The sequence below is a fragment of the Nanorana parkeri genome, unplaced genomic scaffold, assembly GCF_000935625.1.
Source record: "Nanorana parkeri isolate BGI_ZX_2015 unplaced genomic scaffold, ASM93562v1 scaffold617, whole genome shotgun sequence".
NCBI classification, from domain to species: Eukaryota; Metazoa; Chordata; class Amphibia; order Anura; family Dicroglossidae; genus Nanorana; species Nanorana parkeri.
The window spans coordinates 182,874-198,916 of NW_017306885.1; the positions used below are offsets into that span (position 1 = coordinate 182,874).

The window sequence follows — 16,043 nt, forward strand, 5'->3', positions numbered from 1 at the left end:
TATATATATATATATGGTTATGCTATAGAGCAGCGGTAACAAAACAGTGGACCTCCATCTGTTGTGGACGTACAAGTCTCATGAGGCATTGCAAGACTCTGACAGCCACAGGCAAGACTCCCAGGGGCAGGTTCATGATGAGATTTGTAGTTTAACCACAGCTAGAGGGCCAACGTCTGCCTTCCACTGCTATATAGCTATGTACTGTATGGTTGACATTCTGTGCAGAGCCAGTCCACATAGTCTGTGAAGGAAGTGTCATACTACAATAAGGGTAAAATAAGTGATTTTATTGTAATTATTAATTCCTTAACAGTTGTTGTTTATATTATTACAGATATAATCCCCATTGTGCGAAGCCATAAAATATCTTCGGCTCATTGAGCATAATCCTTGTTTTATATGTTCGGTATGTATTTTACGATGTATATAAATAAAACTGACGTTAGATATTTTAATATTGCATACTTTTTTATTCTGATACCTTAAAAAATTCAATTTTCCTTAACTGCAAGTTTATATTTCAATCTCTTACAGAGACATCCATTCTTGTGTCCTTCAAATGTATATGACTATGTGGACTGTATGGACCTGATGAGGTTCAGTGAGGAGAAAAATAGCCTACTGCTCCAAATGTTCTAGTCTAGCTGAAACACATTTCTACAGATTTCTTCCACTGTCATCCTGTGGACAACTCATTCTGAAATCATAGACAGAAGACACCAGGAATGACACCACAGAGACATTTCTCTATCTTTTAATGACTCCTGTGCTGCTATCATAAGCTGCAATTTTTTACCTGATTCTGATACTGGATAAATGTGGAGCGCATATGCTAAAAGTTCCCTTCCTATTTCTCTGTAATGAAAGCTTCTGGTTACATTGAGATTCTCCGGCACGTTGTGATAATTACCACTTCCTATGAAACCATAATCCCCAAACTGTCAGGTTTTTGGGAAGTAAATGACTCCACAAAGTTACAGAAAATCTGACTGAATGTGATCTTAGTAAACCCACTTCTGTCTTAAGCTGGCCATATACCACTAGAACTAAGTTAAAAAAAAGAAATTGCTTTTGTAATGTTCATTTGGGGTCAAATTGAACATTGTTTTTGACTGTAGAAATGAGAAAAGTCGAAGGAGCAGGATTCTAACAGTGTCTTCATGTGTTTTTTGTTCGGGTAACACCATTAATGTCCAAAATAGAATGTTAAAATCAAACAAAATTTTCAAACAGCATTCATCAAGTCTCTGATTTTATCTTTATATTCATTTATTATTTTAATCTCTTTCCGCATTGTTATCCATTTTCAGTGCAGAGATAAGCTCAGCACAACATTTCACAAGATATGCAAAGCTAGTAGGTTTAAAGCCCTTGGATGATTATATTCTCTTCCACCTCAAATCTGTTGGCTAAAATGGTAATCTATGATCTTCGATTCTTACGTCGGTAATTCACACCAGATTACCATATATTTTGCTTACCTTGCATGCTACAATTTGGCACTGTGACCTATGCCCTTCCATGCAAGCCAGTTCAAAGGGGGTCCTTTAAATATGATGTAATCTATCTGATAATATATGGCATTGCTTACACATTATTGTATGCTTTTTCATGAGAAATTAGCTCACTGTTTTTCAGATAAATGATAGCTGTAAGTTTCTAAGGTCAGCAATGCTGTAACATATTGATTTTAGGTTTTTTTAAAAAAACTCTTTTATGCAGTGAGAAATTGTTTCAGGAGAACTGCATGTTTAGCAGTGCTGATGAAATATGTGAGCCATATGTTCTGCTGCACATTGGAAGAGAAGGAATAAAATCAGTTCAGTCTGTGCATGCAGCTTTTTAGCATTTTCATCTGGTCTTCTACACAGTACCAGCTACGATCAAACGATGCCATCCAGTCCTTTGCTTCTCTTCATCTTTACAAAATAGATATACCAGATTAAATTCAAATTTACAGCAAAGGCTGGAGACATGTCATTTTTTTCTCTCAAGAAAAAACTGCTCTTATGTGAAGTATTAAAATTAGCAAAGTAACTGTTATCATTTTCTAAAAGCTCTACTTCTGTCCCTGTTTTGTGGAGATAGGCAGCTACAGATTTTACTTATGTGCCAAACGATGAATACGATGGATATAACCCTTGTTTTTTCTTTGAAAGGAAAAGTCTAAAATGTAGAATAAATGTAGCAATCAGGGTCATGGGTATTGGCTCTCTTGTTCTGTATAATATAAAAATGTGGAGGTTGATGTGACACCAAATAGGCAATATAAAAGATTGCAGGAGGGCTTCTCTCTGAATTCCAGCCACCAACATTGGGTGTTTTAATAATTATTTTCAATCACAAACGTTTGTACAGTTCTTGTACAGTACATCTGATATTTTTCATCTGGCAGGAATCATGGTAGCTATTTTAAAAACACTGGGGGACATTTATCAATTTTGTTGCAAGGCAAACTAGTGCTAAACAGGGGCAGTGAGACAAATTGTGCAACAGATTAATTATAAGATTACAGTAAGAGTCACAATATCCCTCCTCAGCTGCTCTAGGGTATCACTGCAACAAAATAATACCTGACCCTAACCACATCTTAATTATGTGACTGTTTAGAGTGAAAATCTGCCAAATCTTCAGTAATAACGCTGTGTAAACTTTACAAACTGTTGTACTTGGCTGCTCAGAAAAACAGTTGCAAACTTGTCGCAGAGAGTGAGAGGCGGCCTGATTTGGGACTAATTATGTTGCTAATGTGCAGTGTATTTTCCAAGCAGTATTTTTTCCCTCCAAGACTATAGAAAAATATTTCTGCAGCACAAGACTGTAAGGTGCAAACTGTGTTCCATAATTGCCCCATACACATAAAGGAGTCTTTAGAAAGCAGTGAATGTAACTTTCACCAACCATTCACTGGTAGAGAATCAATCACGGTCATTTAAAAAACATGCACCTAGAAGATTTAGTGAATGCAAAATTCACTGCATTATATATATGCCCCATAGTCTATTAATAAATGTGTTTTTTTTACCCAAGATTCATACAACTTTCACTCAGAATTCACACATTTTCCTGTCTGTCTTTTTTAATTTTTTTATTCTTTCGTTACCTATTCGATAACCAGTGACTGTTATTTCACCTGATGAGAATGCAACCTGCTGTTGTACTTTTTGTTTGTGTTGTTATGTAAGGATCATTCACAATGACTATCTACAATTGTTTACATTGTGTCAGTGGAAAAATGTTGTACTTACGCATGCTATGTATATGGGCATTGGTCTTTATTTTCGTGTTTTGTTTGGAAAATTTGAATAAAACTTGGTTTAAAAAAAAAAAATCACACATTTTCTAAATTAATCTATGTATGAATATAACGTGTGAATGTTGGGTAAAGGTTGTGTGAGTCTTGCGTGACATCTCAGTGTAAACCTTCAGACACCATGTTTGTCTAAGAATTGTAACTTTAGGCCACTGGTGTGGTGCTCTCTTTCTACTGAGCCAATGGGATATAAATGGCCAATATTCATCTGTAAGCACTGTTGAGCTTCTCTGTTTTTGTTGGTAGTGCTGCTTAGCGGCTTCTTTTCCGCTCCAATAGCACTTGGCTATATCAGTTGGTAACAAGTGGATGCTAATAGTCTTTCATCAGTAACAGGCAAGGTTGCCACATGCCAGGATGATCTTGGCTAAGACTAATCAGCAAGGTTCAGCCTGCATGCCTCATGGCTCCAGCTTCACAGACAGGAAGGCTGGTGTAGGTGCAGACTGACCTAGCAAAGAGATAAGAGATGGATGCTGCTATGTGGACATCAGATGTCAGCGTCTTCTCTTCTAGACATGCTAAGAACAGTAGCAGCAAAGGTAGCTTATACCACATCAGCAAGATAAGACAAGATAAAATTACTTCTGGTGGCTAAGTGTGCAGATTAATTGACCATCTGACAGCATGACTGATGGGCAGTTTACATATGCTTACGTAAGAATAATACAAATTCACATCAATTCAAATGTTTGACCTAAAAGTCACTGTGGAAACACGTCTCAAATTTTGGTCCGTTGGTGACCCAATTCCCTCAAACGAAGTTGATCATTAGATTGACTTTTGCCAAAGGAACACTTTGGAAATTCCTCAACCGATCGGTGCTAATAGCCAATCAGCTGCAAGCACTTCTTCGGGTATTCTGACAGCGACTGGTGCCGCTCTCAGACTACAAAGCTCACAGTGGGAGATTCACAGGTTGAACAAACCAAAAAAATATGATAGTGTATACCCAGCTTTATACTATCTTGATATCATAAACATTATTTAATGATAATTCTGTACATAAATGATCAATTGAGTCCAAGTGGAATGGCTCCATGACAACTGTCATACATACTGTCTTAACCCACACTTCAACACATAGAGCCTGTTCACATCACTTCCAGCATGGTTAGCTGCTGGAATGCACTGGATCACATTAGAAAATCCTCCCTGCGTTCTGGGGTGGGGGCATGGCAGTGCATTTAAGTCAATGGCACCGCAGTCACTCCCCCCCCCCCTCCAGTGCGATCAACTGCACCAGAACACATGGCACATTAATGCCTGCGTTCCTATACAGTGTAATCGCAAAAAAATTTGCTTGTATGTTTAGCTGCTGGAACGCACTGGAAACATTCTTTCAGGGCCATAGATACTTGACTGCAGATCACTTACTTTCCCAATGCAAGGTGAAAGTGATAGCTGGCTATGCCTAGTGAGCTCTGTAGTTGCTAATTGTAAAACCAAACCTTGCTTTTTAGTTATGTTTTAAGGATTTCTTGCTATAAAGAAATACCAACTGCATTAAACATTTCAATACACATATTCAAAACAATCCTCGGCTAACCACTTCTAGCTATTAAATACACCCCTTTAATTTGTACAACTGATTGATGTAACTGGATGTAACCACAACATTGTGTTCGCAGGAGTTAATTAAATCAAGGTGCAGATAATTGATAGTAAACGTAAAACATTTCCCAAGGCTAGCGTGTGACTGGCTGCAGTGTCACTCATTGGCTCATTTCTAGACACACACAGCAATGGTCGAAACTTAAATCTAAACCAACAACTCTCTGGAGCGCAAATGTGAAACTTTACCTCAGGCCTCACATATATCACTGTTGCCCAAAAGCTGCATCGCTGACTGAGAACAACCAACTACAACGAAACACCACAGAGAAATAAAAGTTAGGGAAACAAGCAAGATGAAACTCACCACATAAATCACAAAATGCAAATAGACAGCAACATTTCCATATTAGTGTTATCTTATTTGCATCACAGAACATGGTGTATTATGCCATGTGGCGTTACCACTCAAATGCTGCAAACCAAATATTAGCACGAGGCTGCATAGCTGTCTGCTCCCAACTTTACCTTGATCCACTGGCAGAGCCCCAAATCAACAAGTACCTCTGAATATGGGGCACATATGGGGCTTATGCTACAGCACACAGGCAGCTTGCTTAGCCCAGGGCAAGTCACAAATATAAAGTTATATAAGAATTTAGGAGGTATCAGCAGTGGATATCAGCAGTAACGGCAGGGCCTGTTTATGCAGAATCATGCATTGTATAATATATACATACACTTCCATTGAACATTGTCTCTGGATTAGAGAACTTTCCTTCCAGCTATGTACACACGGCTCCTGCTGTCTGTCTCGGTGGGAGGCTTTGCAGGAAGGGCTGATGCAGTAACAGGGTAGCTGGCAGTTAGCCCTCGTTCACACCTGAACGTTTTGTAGCGCGTTCTACGCTCGACGAACGCTCTACAAAACGCTCAAACATCTAAATCCCATTGTATTCAATGGGTCTGGTTCACACCTTGGCGTATTTCAGCCCGTCCCTAACGCGCTACAAAACGGCCCACGCCTGAAAAGGTACATGTACTACTATGGGCCTTTTTGTTGCGCGTTTCCATTGGGATACAGCCAAGTAGCCCTCGGAAACGCGCGTAAAAAAACGAGTGACAGACGCGCATATGCAATACGCCCAGGTGTGAACCAGGGCTTAGTGGGATCCGACAATCCCAGAAGTGTTGGGATCGAATTACCTTTGCAAGGTTTGTAAATAAAAAAAGAAGTATCATGGAGAAGATGATGTATTATTTCTGCAGGGGCTCTGTATGATGGCCACACACATTACAATCTTGTTTAGGCATCCCATCAACTAGGTAGCATGAGGGGCTACCTAACTGAATAAAACATTTGATGGACTATACTGTACAAGTATTTGTAGATCTAATGATCACCATACATTGCTAGAAAATCAGCAGATTTCTTCATCTATGCTGAACATGTGTGGAGGAATCTCCGCTGTTGTCTACTGTATTCGGGCAGCTGCTGCACCCGTGGCTGCATGGAAACCCGAACAGTGACTGCATCTGATAGGATTCAGTCACTGTTTGGCCAATCATTTTCCACTCGCAGTCAACCTTTGAATCCACTTTTGGTGCTGGCAGGGCCACCCACGGCTCAAACTTCTGTCAATTCAGCAGCCATCTGTGGCATTCTTTAACCTCTTGCCGTCCGCCCGTAGTAAAAAAACGGACGGATGGCACTGCTGCATTTACGATTGATCAGACTTACAGTCAGCTTTAGGGTGAATCCGCTTTCATAGATAACATGAATCCTCACTGCAAGGATTAGGTGCTTGTTTTGTCTAAGGAGCTAAAATAACAGTTATATTCACTCAATCCTCAGCAATGGCTGGCTCTTAGACTGCTCCCTTCAGCTTCCCTTCCCCTCCAGCAGGCTAAAGTCATGTGAGTCATCACGTCCAATACAGTGTATAGGATGTGAAGACACTGAGGGACATTCCATCGCTGGAGTGGAGGTGGAGAGAGGCTGAAGGGAACGGTCTAGGAGCCAGCCAGGATTGTGGTTCAGGTAAGTATATCTCTGTTATTCTAGTTCCCTAGGCAAAACTAGCACTTAACCCTTGCAGTGCAGGGGTTAGGCTTTTATTTACACAGAGTTCTTCTTTAACTATATGTCCCTTATCCACATGTTTTCAAAACCCTAACACAATATGAAATATAATGACCACGTGGATGGTTACCTGCAGAATTTCATCAAGACTGTGAATGACAGGAGGCAGGTAAAGATCTGACACGGTATCTCCTGGTTTAATGCTGTAACCTCCTTCCTCATATCTTAAAGCAAGAACATAACAGAAGCTGGGAGCAGGCAGAGCACAGGGAATCTGAGAGACAAAAGAACATCTATCAATATCAATGCAAATAGCATGTCATAAGAAAGAAGACAAACTAAACACATTGGGGGGAATTTATAAAAACTGGAGCAGACAGAATCTGGAGCAGTTGAACCGTGGCAACCAATCAGCTTCTCTCTTCAGTTTGCTCAGTTAAGATTTGAAAATGAAAGAGAGAAGCGGATTGGTTGCCATGGTACAGCTGCTCCAGAATTTGTCTGCTCCAGTTTTGATCAATTCCCATCACTGTGTATAATTACATTGCAGGAAACCTGTGATGAGGGACATGAACGGTCTACAGTTCACTATACACGTTACAACCTAACTGTACAATCTTTGTACAACATCCTTTAGGGCTTATTCACACTGCTTAGAGCCAGCCCGTACAGATCTGTGTGGCGTGCAGGGCCGTATCGGGGTGCTCCCAGGAAGAACATGCGCTGTGTGTGATTGTACGCAGCAGCCTTTTCTTCTCTATGGGAGTATGCAGCTGTACGTTCCCCCGAACTGCACATGCGTGCAGGTGCTGGTATACGTGGATGGATCCTGTCTGTGTCCAGGCATGAACACCCGCACGCATGTGCAGTTCGGGTTAGCGTACGGCTGCGTACTCCCATAGGGAGGAAAAGGCTGCTGCGTACAATCACAAGTGAGGCCTTAGATGTAGCAAAACTATGTACTATGAGGGCCTACCTAAACTATACAATCACTTTGTATCCATTTAGGAAGGCCCTTGTACTACATAGTTGCTGGTAGATCTAAAGGAGATTGTACAATCAGATAGTAGTGTGTATGTTGAACTTTACACTGCTGTTGCCTGGCTGTTTCTGGAAAAGGAACGATGGAAATATGAGTGGAGTGTACACTTAGGATGCTAAGGACAGGATAGCTTTGGTGTCCTTCAGTGGGATTCCAGAAGAGGAAGTCAACTGTGATCACATGTTTAAGATAATTTAGTTATGGAAAGCTTTTGACATGTAAAACATCAATCAATATTTGTCATTATACATTTATAAAAGACAGCTCACAGGTTAAGATTATTGATCACTGAGATTGAAGATGGAATGTTTATTTAAAATCCTGTCAGATTCTACATACTGCAAGCACTGTAACCTTCTCTAGCTGTCACATGAAATAAATCAGGCTATGGTTTATGTGCACAGACATCAAGGCTACATGTCAGAAGATGACTAACTCTCAGCCTTGCACTCCCCACAAATATTTCCATTCTGTTACCTCCATGTGAACGTCAAAATTCACAATGTGAGCTTTATCAAATGCCAGCTTACACAAACAGACACAATGAAGCAGCACATGGGATAGGTTTCACAAGCTGTAGCCTGCAATAGGGGCAACATGTCTACTTTTACATGTACGTTCTGAAGTGAAACATCCCTGAGTGTTCCATTTCCTGAAACATGGAACCCGAACACATAGAGCCGACTCTCTCCAGAAAGGTGGCCGAAATAACGTTTTAAGTATGAATGTTTGAATTGCTTTTATTCCATGTACAAAAATGACCAAATAAAAGTTGAAACTTCCATAGAGATATTGCTACGTTTAGAGCACACCAGTAACCCTATATACAGTGTACCATAAGCCCTTATGGCTTGTTCACACTAAATGCGGACCAGATCTGCATGAGTTTCTGCACACGCACTGTGGTGTGTTTTGCCGCATTTTTTTTCTGCATGCGTTCCAGATGCTTCTCCTCCTCCCTTCTTCACACTAGCTTGGGGAACGGGCTGGGGGCAGAGGCTTAGACAGGCTGGGGGTGGGGCGATGACTGGATATGGGCAGGGCTTCGTCGGGCACAATTGTGTCACTACAATCAACAGAGCCGACGTGGCTTCGTCGGGCACAATTGTGTCACTACAATCAACAGAGCCGACGTTTCAGGGCCGCACAGGATCCCTTCTTCAAGGCAGTAAAATTGTGACAATTTTACTGCCTTGAAGAAGGGACCCTGTGCGGCCCCTAAAACGGTTCCATCCGTGATAGTCATTGCGAGCACCACCGTTCTTATTTGGCCAGGACTGCTGTAAGGTGTGCGGAGAAGAACCCCGCCACCGTAAAATATGTGAGCACATCACTGCTGTCATTCTGCACATTATGTCACTTATAACATTTTAACCACGAAAACAATACCAACATGAGTCATGAACTTAGACAAAGCTCTAATTATTGTGACTGCCATAAATGAGCTCTGACCAATCTCATTGAGAAAAAGAAAATATCACATAACATAACCCATCCTGTATTAATGAAAATAGAAAAGTGTCACTCATTAATCCAGGTAAAACTCTACACAGAATCTTTATGGGCTCTTATTTTGTTTTCTTTTTCAACTTTGCAAAAATAATTTCACATTCAAATTCTCTTGCTGACTGCTCAAAACAAACTCAGCAGAAACTAATTTTAGGATTTAATTTAATCTTAACCTCACTTTTAAATATTACTAAAGAGATATCTACTTACAGTAACTCACTCAAAATTATTGCAAACACCCTCAAAACATGTCCTAGATATATATATCATAGGATTTAATGTAAACTGTGAACATGAGGAAGTAAACGTGGAATCAAATTAATTTACCACCAGGGTGTAAGTAGCTTTAGACGAGCCCTCTGGGTGTAAATTAGGAGCACATAGTTAAAGATTAGGCCAGCTACTCAAATCTCTAGTTTACAGAAATGTAATCCCTAGAGTAAACTGAAACAGAGAATTAGGTAATTGTTCTTTAATTACAGCATTGCTTGTTTCCATACAGTCCTATTAGGAAAATAATCATTTAGTAATCATCGTTTTATAATCCACTAATCACTTCTAAACAAATCAATAACCACTTTACAGAGTAGAGCAGAGAATACACGTATTCATATGACAATTCTATTTACCTAGCCCTGTGCACTCAAGTGTATTCATTCTAGAACACTGCCAGCTGCTTACAGCAAATGTACAACAGGTGGTCAGTTTTTACAGAGCACCTATGGCTTAAAGGAGAAGTATTGAGAGAGTAAAATGTACTCTTCCCAATACTTAGAGCCAGTGTGTGACACGGGCAGCTTTCACACGCCGGCTCTATAGTTCGAGAACACAGCAATTGTGTGAGCGCTGATCACTTAGCTCAAGATCTCCTCCCTGCATTCATCGCTCCTCGCAGGGATTCCCCACTCCGCTCCTCCAGTCCGCTCTAGAGGGACAGACAGGGGAAGGGGCGGGCACAGCTGGCTCAGGCTTTAAAGAGGCAGAGCCAGCTGTCCATTGGGCAGCAGGGTGGATCCGACATTATTTTTAGGATCCTTCCAAGCTGCAGTGTGGCTCTGCAATGTCAGCATATAGTGGGCACTAGCCTGCTATATGCTGAGTTTGAGTCACAGGAGGACATTAGTAAATGTCCCCCTGTGACCCAATAGAGAAGTAAAGCCAAAAAAAGGTTTGGCTTCAGTTCCCTTTTAAGATTCCCATACTGAAAAACTGCTCATCCGTTCTCTAATCACACCCTGAAATGGCTCCTGGACAAGGTTGTAAGCCCAACTACAGGATGGCAACCACGGCTGAGGCCCCCCCCCCCACTTCATGATGCACATCCAGGAACAGATCCTTGACACTCTGAGCTCACAGGAAATGAGTTAAATGAAACTGGGCCAAACTGAACCTGGAAGAGGACAATGCTGGATTGCAGAGCTGGGAATCTGCAGGGGAAGGGGGCAATGTCACAGAGGGGGTAATATTGCAGCTAGAGATCCTTTTGTTTTCTTTTTTTTTTTATTTGGCTGTGGAGTTTTTTCCCCCCCATTTAGAACAGAACCTGGAGTTGTGCGTTTACTGCAGTGTAGTCTGCAGTAGTTAAGGAACTGACTTTGCTATCTGACTGGGTTACTGGGCTAACAAGACTGGCAGACCAGAATTACAAATCTTTTGGCAGGTTAAACCATTCACATAAAGGTATTCCAACTTTACATTTAGCTGACTGGAGTGCAGCTTTAAATGGCTGAAACCCATCAATTCACTTGGAACAGAGCCCCCTCATACCCAAGTCCTCGTTCACACCAGGGTGTTTGTAGCTCATATTTTTCAGCGCTGGAAAAAGTGCATGAGCTTCTTTTTTGGGCAGATCAGCGTGATTAGAAATAGGAAAAATGGTCACAAGGCGCTGATCTCCCCAAAAAGAGGCACATACTTACAGGCTTGTGCGGAGCTTTTCTGTGCTGACAAATACAAGCAACAAATGCCGGCGGTATGAACGGTGACTAAAGCTGGCCATACACTTTACAACCATCGCACGACTTGAGTCGTACGATGGTTGTAAAGTAATTAGAAGCTTGTACGATCTGCCCATCTTGGACAGGCAGATCATCGAAAGCCCGCCCCGCGGAAGGTCTGGCTTCCGATGACTCCAATGCTGCACAGGCACTAACGCCACTAACCTGCCGACAATCGCACAATTCTCGGCGGGTTTTCGAGCCTGCTCGGGAGACAAAAGACATGCAACCATACAGTAGAAACGGTCGCACGCCTTCCACACACCTGCTTATTATCGTACGATAGCGGGATTTCCCATGATTATCGTACGATAATCGGCATATGCTTTTAGATTCAACTGTCCTATGTCCATTTATTTTTCAGAGAATAGACTTTCTTTCAGCAAATAGATGCTCCTTCCGTGTACATGCATTTATACATGTTTTGGTGCATTTAGAAGTTAAAGTTGTTTCCTGGACACACCTGACTTCTATTTTTTCTAAACGCAGCTAAACTAACTGCATCTAAACGCAAAATGTGAATGGATCCATTGGAAATCATTAGATGCATTTACATGCATCTGCTTACCATCTTGTCTTGAAATGTATTGTGATTATATTGTCTTCCTTATATTGTAAAGCGCATGCGCAAACTGTTGGCGCTATATTACTCCTGTATAATAATAATAATAATAATATGTGTTTAGAAAACCATTAAAAATGCATATAAAAGCGTGTGAATGGGACCTAAACTGACAAGAGGACACGTGACTAATCCATGTATTCTCTACAATTTCAAGGTGCCACAGGTTTGCATTTGATACCAAGTTACACATACTGAGTGGAATTTATCAAAACTGGAGCATACAAAATCTGCCCAGGGCAATCAGCTTCTCTCTTAAGTTTGTTCAGTTAAGATTTGAAAATGAAAGAGAGATGCTGCTTGGTTGCCATGCACAGTTGCTCCAGATTTTGTCTGCTCCAGTTTTGATAAATGCCCCTCACTGTATTTATCAGAACCTACATACTTGCAGCCGAAAAATACTTCCACACATAGTCATAAAACATAGCAGATTGACAGCTTACAAAGTGGGTACTGTACGTGCTTTGGAAAACTGCAGTTAGAATGTGGTCCATTAAACACCCATAATATATTATGCATTAAAAAGGTGCAGATGACAGAGAGTGTGTAACACAAAAACGTGGATGCAAAATGGGAAAAGGCAGGGGAGGGACAGGAGAGGGTGTTCTAGAGAATGTGACAGGTAACTTTAAAGATAAGCAAAAGACCCAAACAAGAAAACACCACCATATATTTCAGAAAATATGCAGAATAAATGTCAAGGCTGAACACTTCTACCTCTTTATATTTCTGTGTTTTAATCATTAACACACTGCTCTATGGGGTATGCTTGGCATTACATCAATCTTCACAAGAACCCCTGTACTTGATCTAAACAACAGGACTTAATTAAAATCTGGTGCATCAAATTGCTCTGGATTAATAGAAACAGCTGCTTGGCCATTAATACCATGTCCTCTGCATGGGAAATTCTTTAACTATAAAAATATGTTTGCTTCTCGAACTTTCCACTATTCACAAAATGTATGTCTGCTAGATATAAAGTATACCAGAGATGAGCTACATCCAGCCATACTGTAACTTCACAAGCTGTAAATTACAAAGGTAATGTCATATTTTTTACATATCATTGTAAGGTAAGACTTTGAAGGTGAGCAGTACAAAAATATGGAGTACAGATAAAAAAAGGAACATAGCTTTTTTCATTGGAGTTAAACTATTGGTGGTAGGTTGCCTTTAGCAGTTGGGTTGTTTTTGTGATTAAAAACTTGTCACAATTGCTTAAAAAACGTTTTCTTTTTAAATTGCGAGTTTCAAGGGAAGCTAAGGTTTGATGGCATGCAATACACTTTTGTTTGCTTCCATTGTGCCTCTGCAACGACCAAGAATTACAGCTGTCACTAGAATGCACATGGAAAAAAGGAAAAAGAATCTTAAGAGGTGGCATGGAGGGTTTCTTCAGTACTTTCTGATGAAACTGATGAAATTAGGCATAATAGGATTATTGAATGTCATGGTTGGCTTGCTTGTCAGTACTGAAGCCAAAGATAGCCAAGTAACTTGCATTTTCAAAAGATATTCTTCTCAGCACAGGTTTTACGTGAAGTTGCACAGTGATCGCCACAGTACAAGTGAAAATGCCATACAAACTTGCTGAGTAACTACCAAAAAACAATGACCTTTATGAACTACCCCAGGACCAGCTATTGTAATTAAATGGCCAGTCAAGGGACTTGCTATTCTGACCAGGTGTTTTAAAACATTCCTGGTATGCATACATTTGGGCGCCCTCCTAATGGTTTAATTCACGCTGTCATTAGACAGCACAGATCATAGTCAAAAGTCATAGAGCCAATCAGAGCGGCTCTGTACCTTGTGATCTCTGTGAGCTAATCAGTGATCACAGGTGTAAACACTGCCTGCGTTAATAAACATGTAGCCTTCCCCATCCTCTCACCATGGAGGAAATGAAGAAAAAAAGGATTTAGCAGACTGATGGAGGAAAAGAAAATTGCAGCAGCAGAGGATGGCGTATAATGCAAGTTTATTTTATTTTTTCAAAGGTAGGTATGTGTGTTAGGATTCCACTGTCCACCAATGAGGGGGGTAGTTTTTGTTCCCAATGCCACTGAACACTAATGATTGGGGATGGGGGGGATTTTATTGCTATTAAGTAGTATTGCTACTAATCATAATGCTTTCGGGGGAATTCATTGCAACATAGCCACAGTCACGTTTTGACTGAATGCTAACCTTAAATTAGCAAGCAACTCTCGCCAATCTCTATTCAAAATGAAAATATATTATAGATAAAAATATTCTAGAAATTAATGGTATATGTAATAAACCACAAATTGTATTTCGTTTTTTTTCCCTTTACATAGTAAAAAGAAAAAAAAAAAATGCAGTGGTTATTAAAAGGAGAACTATGCGGTGAGTGAAAATCACTCACCTCAGGGGCGTGGCTTGGCTATGGCGGCGTGAGGAAGCACATTGCTTGAGCTCTGCTACCCCAAGAGACTTTTTCAGCTGATCGAGACATCTTTTCAACCCGTTATTGATGTCGTTTAAGGGCAAAACTCGCTCTGACAACAGCCAGCGCTCACAGACCTCTCTGCAGCGCTACCTCTCATCCCCAGCGCCGACAACCCGCAGCTCCTCCAGGACGGCCATGGCGTCTGACATGCAGGGTAAGGCCTCGGGACATGCTTCACCATCCCATCCCTGTGACGCCCACGCCCCGGACGCCTCCATTCCGCTGCGGGCATCCTCCTCTACCCCCGGTCCCAGCCCGATCGAGGACCCGGTCATCCCGCTTACCATGTCCTCACAGCCACACTCGGACACGGCCGCGGCCCTGTCCGCAGGGGAGATTTCCTCCATTCTCCTCTCTCTTCCCACGCGCCAAGACATGGCCGCCCTTGTAGCCAAAATGGAGGCCGCACTCAGGAAAGATATAGCTGGCATTAGCAGCACGGTCTCCCGGCTGGAAACTGAGGTCACCACCCTGTCCACGGGACAGACCCATTTAGCCCACCGACTTGACCGCATGGAAATGGAGACCGCAACCCACGACCGCCTTCTATCCACCCTGTTCCTCGCGCACGACGACCTGGAGAATAGGTCGCGACGGAACAATGTGAAATTACGGGGGCTCCCAGAGGCTACCACTGCAGCAGGCCTCCGACCTACGGTTATGGCCATCCTCAATACCATCCTAGACAAGGCCCCAGACGCCCCCCTGGAGATAGACCGAATCCACCGTGTGGGAGGGCCTAGACCTGACGGAGACCTGAGGCCTAGGGACGTCCTCTGCCGCGTGCATTTCTTTGCTGAAAAAGAGACCATCATGCGCACGGCGTGGCAGAAGGGCCCCATCCCCTTTGACGGAGCGGACATTACCATCCTCCCAGACCTCTCCCGCCGCACGCTTCAGATGCGACGGACCCTGCAACCCCTCCTCGCGGAGATTCGTCGGGCCGGAGGCCTCTATACCTGGGGCTATCCCTTCAGCCTGAATGTGCGCCGCAATGGCCGGTCCTTCCTACTACGCCACCCGACCCAACTGGAGGATCTCTTCATGTTTTTGGAGCAGTCACCAGTGGAAATACCGAACTGGTTGAGTCCCGACTTAGACGCGGAGCACCGGCCTCTACCACAACGGCGCCGCCGCCGCAGCACCTCCTGGACAAGGCCCAGGGCCTCCCGCCCTGCACCCACAGCTAACGAACCCTGATTCTCCCGGCTACTGCCCATCACCCTCTGTCTATCTCAGGACTTGCCGATCCAAGCTGGACACCCTGACGATCACCACCGGAGAACACTTTATGGCCTAGCAGAACTTGCCCACTCGACATCACAGCTCACCCCCTGGACCCCCCCTGAGGAACCCTTACTAGCGAAATCCCCTCAATCCCCCGCTGGATCCTGGCACCGTCCATGGGAGCCCGCCATATATCTATGCCAATATTCAGACCAGA

General features: G+C 42.4%; 1 protein-coding gene across 1 annotated transcript in view; it reads right to left on the bottom strand.

The window, feature by feature from the left end:
• The window catches only part of SPIDR (scaffolding protein involved in DNA repair), a 363,404-nt gene that overhangs the window by 21,362 nt on the left and 325,999 nt on the right, over positions 1 to 16,043 (bottom strand). Inside the window, exons 11-12 of the mRNA XM_018562962.1 lie at positions 7,084 to 7,227; positions 5,120 to 5,179 (exon numbers count right to left, since the gene is read on the bottom strand). Coding sequence (XP_018418464.1) covers positions 5,120 to 5,179; positions 7,084 to 7,227 — 204 coding nt within the window. The remainder of the gene's footprint in view (positions 1 to 5,119; positions 5,180 to 7,083; positions 7,228 to 16,043) is intronic.